The 15,063-nt window shown below is 40.3% G+C and overlaps 4 protein-coding genes across 12 annotated transcripts in view; 2 read left to right on the plus strand and 2 right to left on the minus strand.

Moving 5' to 3' along the window:
• The first annotated feature begins 138 nt into the window (after positions 1-138).
• Positions 139-2,721, plus strand: zgc:172121 (uncharacterized protein LOC337599 homolog). The gene is made up of 8 exons (XM_067513614.1): positions 139-374; positions 866-933; positions 1,016-1,188; positions 1,273-1,376; positions 1,575-1,736; positions 1,818-2,023; positions 2,376-2,455; positions 2,538-2,721. The coding sequence occupies exons 1-8, from the start codon at positions 276-278 to the stop codon at positions 2,633-2,635; spliced, it is 990 nt and encodes a 329-aa protein (XP_067369715.1). The 5' UTR covers positions 139-275; the 3' UTR covers positions 2,636-2,721.
• On the minus strand, positions 2,666-8,067 carry LOC137131818 (basic immunoglobulin-like variable motif-containing protein). Of its 3 annotated transcripts, none has more exons than XM_067513608.1 (10): positions 8,050-8,067; positions 6,767-7,310; positions 6,509-6,638; positions 6,152-6,247; positions 5,585-5,689; positions 5,403-5,497; positions 5,187-5,319; positions 4,523-4,606; positions 4,347-4,443; positions 2,666-4,259 (listed from the first exon to the last, which is right to left on the minus strand). In XM_067513608.1, the coding sequence occupies exons 2-10, from the start codon at positions 7,251-7,253 to the stop codon at positions 3,957-3,959; spliced, it is 1,530 nt and encodes a 509-aa protein (XP_067369709.1). In that variant the 5' UTR covers positions 7,254-7,310; positions 8,050-8,067; the 3' UTR covers positions 2,666-3,956. The 3 variants fall into 3 exon arrangements, with proteins under 3 accessions (XP_067369709.1, XP_067369707.1, XP_067369708.1); XM_067513606.1 differs by lacking the exon at positions 8,050-8,067 and adding an exon at positions 7,581-7,889; XM_067513607.1 differs by lacking the exon at positions 8,050-8,067 and adding an exon at positions 7,785-7,880.
• Positions 7,984-12,042, plus strand: si:ch211-201h21.5 (uncharacterized protein LOC555526 homolog). The gene is made up of 6 exons (XM_067513615.1): positions 7,984-8,142; positions 9,328-9,516; positions 9,851-10,033; positions 10,123-10,234; positions 10,304-10,440; positions 10,520-12,042. Exons 2-6 carry the CDS (start codon positions 9,334-9,336, stop codon positions 10,883-10,885), a joined length of 981 nt encoding a protein of 326 aa, XP_067369716.1. The 5' UTR covers positions 7,984-8,142; positions 9,328-9,333; the 3' UTR covers positions 10,886-12,042.
• The window catches only part of tmem131 (transmembrane protein 131), a 29,196-nt gene continuing 25,828 nt past the window's right edge, over positions 11,696-15,063 (minus strand). For all 7 annotated transcript variants that reach the window (XM_067513599.1, XM_067513603.1, XM_067513598.1 and 4 more), the window contains exons 37-41: positions 13,278-13,393; positions 13,105-13,186; positions 12,924-13,012; positions 12,681-12,832; positions 11,696-12,591 (exon numbers count right to left, since the gene is read on the minus strand). In XM_067513599.1, coding sequence (XP_067369700.1) covers positions 12,325-12,591; positions 12,681-12,832; positions 12,924-13,012; positions 13,105-13,186; positions 13,278-13,393 — 706 coding nt within the window. In that variant the 3' untranslated portion in view covers positions 11,696-12,324. The remainder of the gene's footprint in view (positions 12,592-12,680; positions 12,833-12,923; positions 13,013-13,104; positions 13,187-13,277; positions 13,394-15,063) is intronic.

A 15,063-nucleotide genomic window follows, 5' to 3' on the forward strand; every position in this document is an offset into this window, starting at 1 on the left:
CTCGGACTCTCACCAGAAACTGCAGACGTTGTGTAATGCGCCATCTAGTGGCTATTTGGCTGTATAGGTAAGTGGTATTATTCAATGGTTAAAGTTTCGAGTGATCTTAAACGCAACTGTTGAACCTTCATACCCGGAACAACGACACACTGAAATGTTATGTGAGAGGAGGCGTTCACTTGAAAACGTCCATGTTTTTGAACATTTGCATTTTAAAGCATTGTATGTTTACAGTTGAAGACGCAGCTTAAGTGTCTCAATAAAACTGTGTCTTCATGGGTTCTCATCTAAGACATCGCATGATTGATAATGGACCTTTGATCTTGGATGGTGGACTAGCAACTCAACTGGAAGCGCAAGGATGCAATTTGAAGGTAAAAAAATAAAAGAAAACTTGAAATACCTACTTCACTACTGCGCTAGGGTCTGCACTTGACAATCAGCATTAAATTATGAATTTTTATTAATAGTTTCACAACACATAGGCAGCCACCATGTAAATCAAATAGAATTTGATAGTTGAACTTATATTATTGTAATATTATTGCGTTGTATGTTCAACTCAAATATAGCGCATTTTCTTCTGACAACGTGAGAAAATAACAATAGGAATCCTATTGTTTTTGTTTGGGGAGAATATACATGAACGTTATTAAATTTCTCTCTGCTTCTAGCATAAAATCTTCTCCAGATGATGATGAGATGAGAGATGTTTGGATACAGGAAAAGAAGATGGCAGTTTAATGCCATTCATATGCTCATAAAATAGGACCATAAGAATCAGTTTGAAAATCAGTGAAGTTCTTTTCATTGACTTAATGATCAGTCGACTAATCACCACAGTATTGATGTCTCACCCATCTAGGGTGATCCTTTGTGGAGTGCAAGGCTTTTGCATACTTATCCTCAGGCCATTAGAGAGGCTCATTACAGGTAGGTGGATGCAGCATATTCAGTCTAGATGTAAATAAATGATAAACAATGGTGGAAACTAACTTTAAGAATTTGGCCACAGGTTCCTCCTTAGTGGTGCTGATGTTGTTACTACAGCCACATACCAAGCGAGTGTCACTGGATTTGTCAACCACCTGGACATGAGCTCCGAATGTGCTAGAGAGCTGCTGATGTCTGGGGTCCATCTGGCTAAGGAGACCGTAGAGAAATTTGTCTCTGACAGTCGACCAACAGGTAAAAAATTATTATTGTCTGAGAATTTTGCTACTGTCATTGTCAACCGTGGTGCTATTTCAGTATGATTACTTGCCTCTCAAGGACAGAGCTGTCCCTTGGTGGCAGGGTCCGTTGGACCATATGGGGCCTTTCTGCTCAATGGCTCAGAGTACACTGGGGTGTATGCAGAGAACATGAGTATAGAAGTGAGTAGCTCTCAGCATATCCATAGTTTATGTTATAACCATTTGCATACTGTGTCAAAGCGAGAAATGTAAGATTTAAAAAAACCCGCATCAGACTGATTGAGAGTGTTTGGACTTAGTTGTTTTACATGTTACATTTTTATTGTGTTTTAATTCATTGATCATGTTCTCATATATTGTCTTTCTTTCTTTTCCAAGGAGTTTAAGGTTTGGCATCGGCCACAAATTGACTGCTTAGTGGCAGCAGGAGCTGATGTCATTGCTTTGGAGACAATCCCAAGCATTAAAGAGGCAGAAGCTCTGTTGGAGCTGCTCAGAGAATTTCCAAACTCTAAAGCCTGGCTCTCCTTTTCCTGCAGGGTAACCGACTCTCATGAACTTAAATTATTATGGATGAATTAGTGCATCAAAATGACTAACCTTTCATACACAAACTGTCAGGATGGGAGGTGTATATCAGATGGGAGCCTGTTCACAGATGCAGTCCAGCTAGCCAACAGATCCATGCAGCTGGTTGCTGTAGGAGTCAACTGCTGTGCCCCAACTGTGGTGGAGCCACTGCTGGAGTCTGCCCGGTCACTGCTGAGCCCAGACCTGAGCTGGGTGGTGTACCCAAACAGTGGAGAGGACTGGGACTCTGAGCAGGGGCGAGTCTGAAGTCAAGGATTTTTAACACTAAGCCTTATGTTAGCTAGTCACATTCTATCCGAATGGCTACATTTTCAGTTATTGAGAGAAAGAGCCTTCCTCAATTTTAAAAGATTTAGACCTGGATTAAACTTCAACATGTTCAAGAGTTATTTAAACGAATGCACAAAACATTTTTACATAAAGAGATAAATCATTAATTTTGCAGTTTGAATAATGTATCAGGTTATAAAACGTGATACACTCTTTTCATTTCAAATCCACCACTGCAGTTTTGTGTATGATAATACTTTGAACTTTCCAATACTGAACCTCTGGTCAAGCTTGTATTTCCCCCCCCCCCATACAAAGATGGCTAACATCAGGGAATAGATCAGCATCAATACCTGAACTCAGTCAGACATGGCTGAAACAAGGTGCTGCTTTGATAGGTAAGCTGAACAGTTTTCTCTTCAGTTTATGTTTTTGTCCCATGCTAGTGTGTTGTATGAAGAGCTACTCTTTGTCTATTAGGGGGCTGCTGTCGAATTAGCCCTGCTGACATAGCAGAGCTCAAACAACAGTTAAAAGGAAGTCGCACCTCTCCAGCCTCTGCAGTGAGCGCAGACTGAAACTGTGAAGATGATTGTTATGAAGAAACATTTCTGCTGTGAGTTTATACAAATCTTAATTTATTGTAAAATAAATAAATAAACCACTACATCAAATCCACTTGGCTAAACAATAATGTCAGAGTCGTGTCCAAGACAAAATCGCACCACAAAAAGTGCAAACACAAGTGTAAGAACAATGTATGTCTGTACATAAACATGAAATAAACCATGCAGTGTTTTGTTGTGGGGCGATCAAGCGATTCCACTCTCACTTCTGTACAGCTCCTCTCTATTAAAAACCAGGGTCATCTACATGAGGGTCATACTCTAGGTTTCACAAAGCACAACGAAATGTCAGCTGCTTTCACAACACTCGGACTGAACAGCATTTCCACTGAATAAAATCACTGTACACCAGGTGCGAAACAAGCCCACTGTACCTGTACAAAGAAAAGTGGAGGTGTGTCAGCTGGGAACAAAATTTAGTGAGTGGGCAAAACGTCACATGTTGTCTAGAAAGCACTTATTACCTATCACTGCCGCGAGTTTAAGATGATGTGATAGTGAAGTCTATGTGAATAGTAGTGGGATGAAAAGAATCCTGTAGTGACGAATGTATCATGTAGGAAGAATTAATCTCCCACATTTTGTTTGAATACGGGGTGGCCAAAATAACAGAAACACCTTACAGTACAGTGGCCATTTGTTGTTCGTGTTACGACTCAGTTTTTTAGAATTGTTGACGTTTTCCAAGATCACACAGTAGCAGTTTTATAAGAAAACGTTCTGTCAGGACCACTGTTCTTCCTCGTGAAGGATGTGTTCTTGTGTGTGCAGATGATTTTAAGGCTTTTACCCCTTTCCACATGGCACACTTCAGTGTTTGAAATTGATGCTCAGGCAAACCAAACAGTGTCCTCAGTGTTATGTGCTACTTGTAAAGTTGACTAATAAACACATCAATAGATTAATAGTGATTAATTATAACACTGGCTCATATGTGTAGCTGCCTGTGTAACTGTGGTTTATAGTTGTTGCTGGTGCGTTAGTTGCGGCCTAGAAATTGTAAATGGTAAAACTGTGTGAAAAGAAAATATTTAAATCTTATGAAGACAAAGAGGAAGTGTAGGCAGATCCTGACCAGCAATAACTTTAACCAAATAGTGTTTGCTAAAATAACTATTTTTGAAGCCATATATTTGACAGTGTAGGAATCAATAGGCTTGAGGGTAAGCACCACTAGGGCTATCCTCTGAAATGTATAGACGTCTTAGAGCTACTGTACTGTATTGCATTTTCCACTATTTAGTCCTCCCTTCATATGTCCCAGTGAACCTTGTCAGTCTGTGATGTCTTCTTCAAGATCACTGTCAGGGGAGCTCCTCTGTCTGTTCTCTGCAGTGTTGCACAGGCGTTTCCAGCAGATGTCTTTCTGGCTTCCCATACTATGCGAGCGTCCCAGGTGGGCCAGGCGCTTAGACGACATTTTCTCCTCTGCATCCTCTGTGCGGCTTCCAGGAGCTCGTTCTGTGCTGGGGTGATGGAAGTCGTGGCGCAGGTTCTCCAAATTCAGAGCCCAGGGGCTGAGCTTCTGCCAGTTTACCCTCTGGAAGGCCATGATGCAGTGCAGGTTGCCACCCACCTGAGGGCCAAGAAGCATCATTTTAGTTTAATATGAACTCATAGATCTTTGTTAAGAGTAACTTTTAAAATAATGTTTGATGGAAACCTTTTTAGTTTTGCGGCGCTGAAGACCCCTCTCTGTGTGGCGAATATCCAGGTACTCTGGATTTTGTGTGTTGAGGTCAGTAACAATGTCCAGCCATCTGAAAAGACAGGTTTCATATTAAACAGCTGAAAAGCAGAATATGACAAAAGTTACTCACAGGCTGAACTGTAACTTACTTTTTACAGTGAATAGCTGGGTGTTTCCTACTGGGTTCCCCAATTAAGATCCAGTACTCCATTTCATTTGTAGGTAGAGGGCCCCTTTACATAAACAAGAACAATTTTTAAATTCTGAGTCCTGTATTGCTCAAACTGTAAGTCAGTGAACAACAAATAATGTCCAACAGTTTTGGGAATTGATTAATACGTTTTGCCAATTTTCAAGCCAACATTGAAACAACTTTCTTTTCAGCTCCTATATCCTATCTGCAAATTTTTACATCATACCTTTTTTAGATTTAGGACTATTAGTTGGACAAAACAAAAATGGCGATATATGAATGGTGTTGACCTTTGCCACAGTGACTACATATCCATAAATCTAAATATTTTAGGAAAAAAAAACTCCAGAACTTGCATTCAAAGTTTTCAACAGAATCCTAATAGTTTCCTCACCATACTTGTATACATTTACATATACGTATACACTGCAAACAGGGTAACCGCAAATTCAACTTATTTTTTAAAAAGGTGTCCACTTGACAAAACATAAATATATCTAAAATTTAATATTGAAAATCCCTGGACTTAAACGACTAATCGTTTATTCACAAGTATAAATCATCAGACAAACTGCTAAAAAAAAAAAAAAAAGTGTTTAAACTGAAGTTATGTGACCTACCTATAAGCCTTTGCTGCTTTGAGGGGTGTGGCTTCAAATCCCACTGGGCAGAAGTAGTGGTTCTGGCAGTGGTAAATATAGGCCATAGACTCATCTTTCAGCCCTTGTGTCAGTTTCATCAACGCTCCTTCAGCTAAAAACATCAGGTTGGTTTTCACTTGGTTCGAGCTCTTTATGAGGAGATGTACAGCTGGGTCGGACAGCTGAGGGACTCACCTGTTTCTCCTGCTGTCTTGTGTTTTCCATGTGGTTTGTACAAAATGTAGGAGCAACCTCGCACTCGGAAATTGTCATTGATTTGTCTGAACCATCTGTAATAAAAAATGCACTTTTTAAATGGGCTGGATACATTTCCTGAAGCGAGGTGTTCAAACAGACCAAAGAAGCAGCTTGTGTACCGCATTAGAGTCGCATTTCCAGTGAAAGGGCCAAACTTGATTTCTTCAAACGGCGGCTGAAACCCAAGAATATGTAGTGCCTCCTCCTGAGAGATGGGTGGAAGACTAGCAATGCAACAAATATACATGTATTAAGATTCGACTGCAACAAACTCAGAAATCCTCACAAGGTTTGCCATTCTACAGATCATTCAAGATGTTTGAAAAGATAAATCGAACACTTTACAGCTATTGTTGGAAAATTTGAAGACCCACAATTTGCCCAACAGACACGTATTCAGGACCCTTAAATCTATCGACAAAAAACTCTACATTATGTAGAGGTTATCATGTAGTCCTGCAAAAGCGATTATTGTACTTTTCTAATTTCTTATCTCATTGATGGTCTAAGGACAGAGGTTGCATTTTTTCTGTTATATGCTGGTTTCATAAAAAGGATCTGCTTCTCAGTTCCACACTTCTGACTTTATCTATATTAAGATTTTGTAGATATTTGAATTTTATTAATCTTATTAGACTTATCTAAGGTCTATTGTGAAATCAGAGAGGAGAGTACATGCCAATTACCTCCCTGCACCTAGAGTGCTATACAAGAAGTTCCAGCACGACACCAGAGAAGAAATTCCACAGGACGTCTTGTACTGTGGCCGACTGATGCAGTACCTACAGCAAAAAAAAAAAAAGATAATTTGAGTAAGATACAAATACAGACACCAAATTTGTGTCCCAGAATAAGAATTTTCTTTTTTTTGTTACACATTTTAGACTTACGGCTTGTGTGTAATACAACAAACACTGAACCTCATGTTAACCTCCTATTAAATATACTGTATATTACTCTGTATGACACTGCTACAGCTTCAAGTGAAGCTTACTTCACTGTGTTTTTCCTGAAAACTGCTGAGGCACTAAATATAGCATTACCATCTTCGTAGGTCAAACACTTTTCTCTGTTTGATCTCCTCCAGCGAGGCGTGAAAAGGGACGTCTTGCAGATTTCGGCTGGGTCTGTCTGACGATTTCATTTTCTTGGTGCTGCATTTCTTCACAATGCCTGAAAAACAGTGTTAGTCAGTGTCAGGATTTGAACTTTTGAGCAGTTAAAGAATTGGTAAATGCTGAAATTTAAAATGTATTGACTTAATTATTTTACAAAAGCCATTTATACATTTTTAAACTTACTTGTTCTCATTTTTCTGGTGAGCACACTGTTGAATTCTGCTGTATCAATCTCCCAGGCCAAAATGGGCTTAGTGTTGGCGGAAGAGACATCGTCCATGTCAAAGTCCCCGTCTGATCCCACATGGGCACCTCCACTTGGACTTACGCTGAAATCAGTAGAGTGTTTTGACTTCACAAGCGGGGGCCCATCATCCTTCTTAATCTGGACCCCGTCCCTGGCTGCGTTCGGGGGACAGTACACAGAAGCTGCCTGATTGAGAAGCGCATAATCTGAGCAGACAGTGTAGAACTTCTCTCTGGAGTGTGTGACCGGGCAGGTCGACGGCAGGTGGAGCTCAGCACTGGAAGCTCGCCTCACCCTAGCAGCATCCCGTGTAAGGGAGCTGATCAGACTGTGTTCCTCCCTGTCATTGGTGGGCCTTTGCAGCCCTGATGGTTCTGCTGGCCCAGATAGGTTTGTGTCTTGACCTTCTGATGTATTAGGCATTGAACAGCCACTTATAAGATGGATGACAAAACTTGCTGAGGTTGATGGCTGTCTCTCCTGAGAATAAAAGGACATCGTTTAAAAAAAAAAAAAAAACATTAGAAACATGTAAGAGGAACATGAAGATGCATTGACAGACTCGGAAACCACGACGGTTTTCAAAGTCATAACCCTTGATGGCATTGTTTCAAGCGACATTCCACAGCCCCATAAAGTCATCACCTTTTACCTGCAATAAGTCACCTATTGTGAAAACAGCCTGCAATGGCTCGTGAAACCCGCTTACTTTAAGTTAGTGGGATAATTCATTATTAACCAACATTTCACCTGATAAGCTGCTGTACTCTAGATGAACACACAGCTACATCAGTGCTGCGTTGTAGTCACGGGCGTAAACACGCCCAGTCGTTACATTAATGTTTTCCATCACACCTTGTGCAATGACTTACGACCAAACGGGTCTGGAAACTAGCAGAACGACAGACTAACAGCACATTACTAAAGGGAAGTGGACATTAGCTTAACACATACTTTAAAAAATGAAGGACTTTAATTCCAAAGCGTCTTCTTCCTGACCCATATCCTCTTCCTGTGCAGGCTGAAGGGACTGTACCATTCGTAGCAACAACGGGGTGTCAAAAACGATAAAACAAACAAACATCATATTTGCATAAAAACAATTAGGCGAAAGATGAGGACAAATATAATCCCAATTTCGCATATTGTAACTCGTTATTGCATTGCATTATATAAAAGCTATTAAACAAAGCGTGTCACCTCTTAGGTGGCTGCTTACCCGTGGTAAGGAAACCCTGTCGTGATCCTACAAACCGAACCAATCACAGGAGCGACTGCGGTGGCTCTTTAAACTTTACTTCACACTCTGAAGGTAAGTCGGTTTCTATTCACTGACAGTTCTGCGTAAACGAGTTTAAACTTTAAACAACCGCAGCATCTTCCTCAACTTTAAAAAGACATAAAATCCCACAGTAACGCCCAATCATGTGTTAGTGGTCGAGTTGTCAGTTAGATTTCCAGTGAGCCGACGAGACATAAAAACTCACTTTAATGTTGTTACTTACCAAATAACGCATAACTTATAACATAACTGGAAAGTGTGCATCTTTTTTTTTTTTGGTGTGTGGGAATTTACCATTATTTAACTTTGAAACGAATAAGAAAAACAGCCAATAGAAAGGAAAGGCCCAATAAATTTGATGGATACTGAACTAATGCGGAGGCTGCATCTTAGGGACTAGCCAGAGATTTCTTTAAACCTATTTAAAGCTCTCATTTTATAACTCTTTTCAGGAAGTAAATTATCCCCCCCCCCCCCCCCCCCCCGGTCCTGAGAAAACTTGTTTGTGTAAAAAGTCCAAAATCATACATCCCAGCCCCCTTTTTAACCCTGTGTATAGCAGCACTCATCAGAATGAGCACTTTTGGTGCCTGTTGCTTTAAGTGGTAATGTGTCCATAAAAAAAAAAAAAGCCCCTTCCTCCACAACCCATGATTCCATGGTAACAACAGGACCAAGAGTCACAAAAGAAAGGAATAGAAAATGGAAGATCTGGGGCCTCATGTGTACAAACTAAACAAGGCAAAGTTGGCTTATAATTTTCACGGCGCTCTGGCTAAACACAGGCAGTTAATAACAAATCTAATCGAGGATACGACTGATAAGAAGTTACAACAACAGTACAAGTTCAAGTGGTCTCTTCTACTGCACTGATTAAATAAGCTGAACAGCCAGTCAGAGTGATCTTACTCACCAACAGGCGGATGCCGTTGGACACCAAGTTAAAATAACAAATTGGGTGAAAAGCTGCAGACAGGGGTTCAACTTGTGCCAATGGTTCAAGACACAGCACAAAGAAGAGTTTATGAATGGCGAATGCTCCCCAAAAGCCTGACTCTGCCTTACGATCAGCTTGCGGTCTCCTGACCCTAAAAGGGTTAATGGTGTCATGGTCGAAATCGCTGTAACTCTTAACTGAAAAGTTCTAAGTCAAACAGGCTATGAAACCTTCAACTGTGGCTGGACCAAACAACTTATTTATTTATTTTTTTACAGTAGACTATGGCAGAGAAGCTGGTGATCATCGACACAGACTGTGGCATAGATGATGCTCAGGCTATCATGATGGCCTTGGCAGCACCTAACATTCAGATCCTCGGTGTCACATGTGTGTTTGGAAACGCAACAGTGGACAATGTCTGTCAGAATGTTTTGATGGTACTCTCCGTCTGCGAGCGTGAAGGGGTAAGTGTACTGAAGCCACATTTCACAGGAAAATGTAAGTAAATAATACATTAATTTGATAAAAGACTAATGTGTTCAGATAGCATGGTGGCGGAGGTGATGTCGCTGCCACCTCACAGCTGGAAGGATGCGGGTTCATGCCTTGACCGGCCGTGGCCTTTATGTGTGTAGTTTGCATGCTTGTTAGGTTACAATTGCCCCTAGGTCTGAATGTGAGTGCAAATTGTTGTCTGTCTGTGTACCCCACCCCTCGCCCTATGACAGCTGGATGGACTAACGTGTTAAGATACTAAAATGAATGATTTTGTTGCTTGCGTTTGTCATTTTCCTGTAGATTCCAGTGTTTCGAGGTTGTGCTGGTCCTCTGGTTGGAGCCAATAACCCATCTAGTAACCACTTTGGAACTGATGGACTTGGGGATGTGATTAAGGACAGAGACCCACATTGGGAGGAGAAAATCCAAAGAGAGCATGCAGTCAATGCAATGATTAGACTGGTGTCTGAAAACCAGAACCAGGTGGAAAACCATTTTTTTTTTTAATGTCATCTGTCTCTAATAAGTAACGTCTCTTTAGTCATATTACGTTAAAACGTTCCTTTTCATAGGTCTCCTTAGTGGCCCTCGGTCCAATCACCAATCTGGCAATGGCTGTAAGGCTGGATCCATGTTTTCCCCAGAAGCTCAAAGATCTGTACATTATGGGCGGCAACATGGAAGGTAAAACCACAAGATTACAGTGTTTGTATTTGGGTCATATACGCTTGTATAACACCTTGTTGTCTGTAGGAAAAGGGAATTTCACACTCTGTGGAGAATTTAACTTTGTGATGGATCCAGAGTCTGCTTATATTGTTCTTGAAGAGTTCCTCTGCCCTACATACATCGCATCATGGGAATATTCATGCAGAAATGCACTGCCCTGGGTAAGATGCATAAAAGTACCATAACCCTGCATAATAAGTGACCTGCTTCAAACTGATTTGATTTCTCTCACTTGTACAGGCGTTTTTTGAAGAGCTAATCAATCAGGATGCACCCGCTGCACGATTTATGAAAATGATCACATCTAAATGCTGGGCCTACTCCAAAGAGGCAATGATCAGTAAGAGAGATGTGTATTTTGGACCTGGCTTCGTCTCTTACGATGCCTATGCAGTGGCAGCCTGCATTGACAAGAACGTGGTAACAGAAAGTATCCAGTGTCCTGTCCGCGTGGAGCTGCAAGGTTCGATCGCTCGTGGCATGCTGGCACTAGATCGCACGAACGAGCTGAAGAAAAGCCACAGTGTATTTGTTTTGACTAAATGTGACATCGCCAAGTTCAGTCGACTACTGATGGGGTCCCTCAGACAACCCTTTAAAAAGTGATATTATGTGCTTATACAAATGTTTGAAATATGCAGGATAATGTTGAATTAACAAAAAAATAGAACAAGCAGATGTAGCCACACAGGACACAACTCCTCACTGAATAAACAGCTGTGGGAGCAAAACGTTAGAAAGCACCAATTATAGCAGCATAAGAAAAACTATGATGTGGAAGAATGCTGTGTTAAGAATAACACTGGCAATGAATTATAGGGACTACTTTACTACTTAAAGTTTATTTTACGATGCTTTTATGGTAGTGTAATAAAAAAAAAAAAAAACTTGCTTTCAGCAATGGCATAAATGGAGAATGTGAATTTTGTGTTGTCCAGCAGGGGGAAACATAGACCTACCAAGAATAAAAACATAAAAGAAATGCATCTTACAAGCCAAATATAGTGGTTATTACAAAAAATCAGTTTCATAAACTGCCAATTGGAGGGAGTTGATCTTGTGATGAGCATACTGGGAATAATCACATGGGTCCACAGCCCCCCCTCAGCTCTATGGACCTGTATACATTTCAGCTCATTGTTTAGTTATCCAACTGTAACTTTACTGTTTTATGCTCCCTCGCTACTCGTTTCAGCTTTCGCCTACAGTAGGCAGCAGTTTTAAGTTTCTAAAAAGCTATGGGCAGATGCTGGCTGGTGAACATGGAGCATTTAGAAGCAAAAGAGCCAGATAGGTCAATGCTGTAGCCAACTGTAAATGGAAACTCATGCTGCATTACAGCAGCTGATAAAGTGTCCCTCCCTTAGTGTGATTAGAAAAATTGCACATTTGAATGAAAACATAAAACAAACATCATTCTGCTGAAAACCTTTATTTAAATTTGCTGACAAATAGAGGTTATGGACAATACAAACCTCAAACTTAAATAGTCTTGGATTACTTGACCAAATTATCATAGAAGGCTTTGATAGTTTAAAATGAGGGAACCGTGAATGGTTATGAAGATTTTGTGTGTGAAGAATCACATAAAAGATGCCTCCTGCCAATTAAAAGTCTAGCGTTTGATTTAAACTGAAATGTAGCCAAATTCGACTTTTCAAACCAGAAAGAAACCAATTAGAAGTTAAATATTGGTGAAAACAAGATACATGGCTGAAAATAAAATGTTTCTTGTTTTGAGAAAGAACGCAACATCACCAGCCTTTCTAGAACAAAATGTCCGCACTGACATTAACCATGCTATCAATATTTGTAATTTGGGGGAAACTGTTAAAACAAATCCAAATAAAAAGTCAGCATTTCTGCCCTGTGAATAAAAAGCTGCAGAGAACTACTGTAAATTGCGGGGTTGGTAACCTATAGTACAGGGCTACCAAACACTTCAGGTAACAATGCTTTCTGCTGGGATTCTCTGATTAAAAAAGAAATTGGACTTAACATACAGAAGCACATCAAATCCATGATGTGCTTCTGTTAAGTGCTGTTTATTTGCTGCTGTCATTTGAACTAGGCCATGGCTCAGAGCTGCGCCTGCTCAGGGTGGGGCCCCACGAGCTCCATGGATTGAAGGTCCGACTCATTTCAGTGGATGCTGATGGCAACGGGGAGGGAGTGTTCATCAGATCAGTCAGAGTTGTTGAGTTGGTAGTCGGGGCAAAAGGGTTTAAGGCTGAATCTGCACTTGTAGACCAAATGGAACTGCTGTAGGGTGTGGGTGCAGACCAGGGATTGCGGTTGTTTCCCAGGAGTGACTTGAAATACAGAAGAGCAGCTTCAGGATAGTATCACGAACAGGAAGGGTATCTGTGAAATACTTCAAACACATAATAAGGGAGCTTACTGCAGTCGGAGCAGTTGGTGAAGTGGAGCTGCTAGCCCAGGAGTGCAGAGGGTCACTGCGTTGTATCTCCCAGATGGAGGAGGGTACAGTGGTGAACTCCGGCCAGCTTGACTGAGACTCCGTCGACTTTGGGGCATTAATTCCACTGAAAACTAAAAACAACGCAGGTTTCAGTTTTCTGTCAGCCAATCATAAGGGATACACCAGGTACTAGACTTTCTTCAGTTTCAGTCTGTAAGTTACCTCCTGTCAAGTTGAAGTTGTTGGGCCCAAAGGTGGAGAAGGGGTGGCTTGGAACACTGACTGTGTCACTGGAACTCCATAATCCAGAGCTATAGGAGAAAAATATTTAATATATATAATCACCTGAAACTGTATCATGATGTCATGTCTAAAAGTGAATTTATTAATTTTACCACATTACCTGTCAGAGCTGTCACTTTCCACTGATGTCATGTGCGCAAGGCTCTTTCCTTGGTTTTCAGTTTTGCCTGGGCCAGAGCCACCTGGGGAGGGGTTTGGGAGGTTGGGGTCCAGAGGTTAATCACAAACAACAATATATTCACTTTGACCATATGTCCATTGTTACAAACTTGCCTGGGCTTTTGTCATAACCAGCAGCTACAGCAGCAAAGGTTGGGTTCCCGTTTTTGCCTGGGAGTGGAGTGGGTGTAGATAATTTGTTTCCTGGGGCCTTCTTCTGGTTTCCTTCACTGCAAAAATGTCAAAAGACACAGAATCTGGATTAGTGTTTGCTGTAGATAAAATACATGCTACACATCAAAATATGAACTTTTGATAGCTTTAAAGAGTTGTATTTGGAATAAATAAAATAAGATCACTAAAATAAACAATACAATATAATAACTGAAAACCAGAGGTCAGAGGGGTTTTCAGGGTTTTTTTTTAAACTCAAATAAAGGCTGAAAAACGTGCGCTGTCTGTCTGTTGGATCATTGATGCTCTTCATCAAATCAGCCCATGTGAGCATAATATGCTGTAGAATTTAATGCTGTTCCCTCTTTCACACCACAAACCATTAGCAAACTTCTGCCTTTACATTAGATCCCCACATCTGTGTGCCTTTCTTAGCTGAGAGAAAGTGTGTGACAGTCAAGCATGTGAAAAAGTTTCCTCTAGTTCCCCTAGAAAGCAGCAAGATGGATGTCTCTGTCCTATATGTGTGTGTGGGACAATGTGCAATTACACAACTGGAAAATCAACATCAACATGCTCGTCAATAATCAATTTCAGCTCGCTGTTAGTTTTGCCTAGGTGCAACATATTTGCAGTAGTGTCTGCAAGAATGAAATATATCCAATAACCTAAATAGTGTTAAAAAAAAAAGTCGGCCTAGTAACGAAAACACTTAACTGAAACTCAGTAAAAGGGTGTTATGTCTGTTCAAACAATTTCAGTGTTTAGTAAACTAGTAGATCAACGTAGATCAACGTCTTTCCACTCGTCCCTTCAGGGGTTGCCACAGCGGAACCTGTTCCACACGTTGATTTGGCCACATGCCCTTCTTCCCCTAATATTGATTGCTTCACTCAAATTATAACTGAATACATTATATTGGCCACTGTAATAAAAATAAATTAGGTGGCCAAAACTACCTCTTTTTATAATGCACTACAGTACGACTCCCTTACCCCTGTCGACCTCAATAATAAACAGAGAGTAGAAAAATCCCCATTCTGACTGTTTCAACTGAGAAATTGATAAATTCTAACAATATAAAAGTAAAATTCATGGCAGAGCTGCTGGATTGGATTGTATAGGTGTACCTAATAAATTGGCCAGTGAGTATATATTAGCTGAAGTAGCCTGGGTATTATAACATACTTCTATTGATATTATTTATTACACTTCCTATTTATTTGCTTATATAATAATACTGCCTAAAAAAGTACAGTGCAGAAAGCAAGTGGTGGTGAAACAACAGTGAGCTGAAGGCATTAATAAACAGCCATTAGAGCTACCTTTATTTTTAGTCATTGCGTAATAAATAATACTTTATAATTATTCATAGAGTAATATAACGATTTACCTCAGATGAACTTGCCGCTCAGGAGGAAGTGGCATGCTGCATAACTGATGCTGGTTTGGTGAATGTGTAAGTAGACTGTGTGAGATCTGATCTGTCACTAAGACGTGACGAATTTCTTACAGATGTGAAGATGATATTAAGCAGATATTTAACTGGGGCTTAGCAATATTACTTTATAGTTGATTCAATCTTTTAGTTTATGAAAGCTCTTTGAAAGAGAACTAGAAGTTACAAAAAGATTTCCCACTGTCTTAGAACAAAATATCATAACTTGTTACTTTGCCCATTTGAGATCCTGCTTTAAGTATTTAAAAGAAATTATATTTCCTTTCT

Source organism: Channa argus, chromosome 8, assembly GCF_033026475.1.
Source record: "Channa argus isolate prfri chromosome 8, Channa argus male v1.0, whole genome shotgun sequence".
Lineage (NCBI taxonomy): Eukaryota > Metazoa > Chordata > Actinopteri > Anabantiformes > Channidae > Channa > Channa argus.

Coding starts and splice junctions, on each gene's coding strand:
- zgc:172121 (XM_067513614.1), top strand. CDS start 276: ATGGGTTCTCATCTAAGACATCGCATGATTGATAATGGACCTTTGATC. Junction 1,189..1,272: donor CTCTGACAGTCGACCAACAG/GTAAAAAATTAT, acceptor TTGCCTCTCAAG/GACAGAGCTGTCCCTTGGTG. Junction 2,024..2,375: donor GACTGGGACTCTGAGCAGGG/GCGAGTCTGAAG, acceptor CCCCATACAAAG/ATGGCTAACATCAGGGAATA.
- LOC137131818 (XM_067513608.1), bottom strand. CDS start 7,253: ATGCCTAATACATCAGAAGGTCAAGACACAAACCTATCTGGGCCAGCA. Junction 4,444..4,522: donor CCAGCTATTCACTGTAAAAA/GTAAGTTACAGT, acceptor CTGTCTTTTCAG/ATGGCTGGACATTGTTACTG. Junction 4,260..4,346: donor AGCGCCGCAAAACTAAAAAG/GTTTCCATCAAA, acceptor CTTGGCCCTCAG/GTGGGTGGCAACCTGCACTG.
- si:ch211-201h21.5 (XM_067513615.1), top strand. CDS start 9,334: ATGGCAGAGAAGCTGGTGATCATCGACACAGACTGTGGCATAGATGAT. Junction 10,235..10,303: donor TATGGGCGGCAACATGGAAG/GTAAAACCACAA, acceptor TGTTGTCTGTAG/GAAAAGGGAATTTCACACTC. Junction 10,441..10,519: donor GCAGAAATGCACTGCCCTGG/GTAAGATGCATA, acceptor TCACTTGTACAG/GCGTTTTTTGAAGAGCTAAT.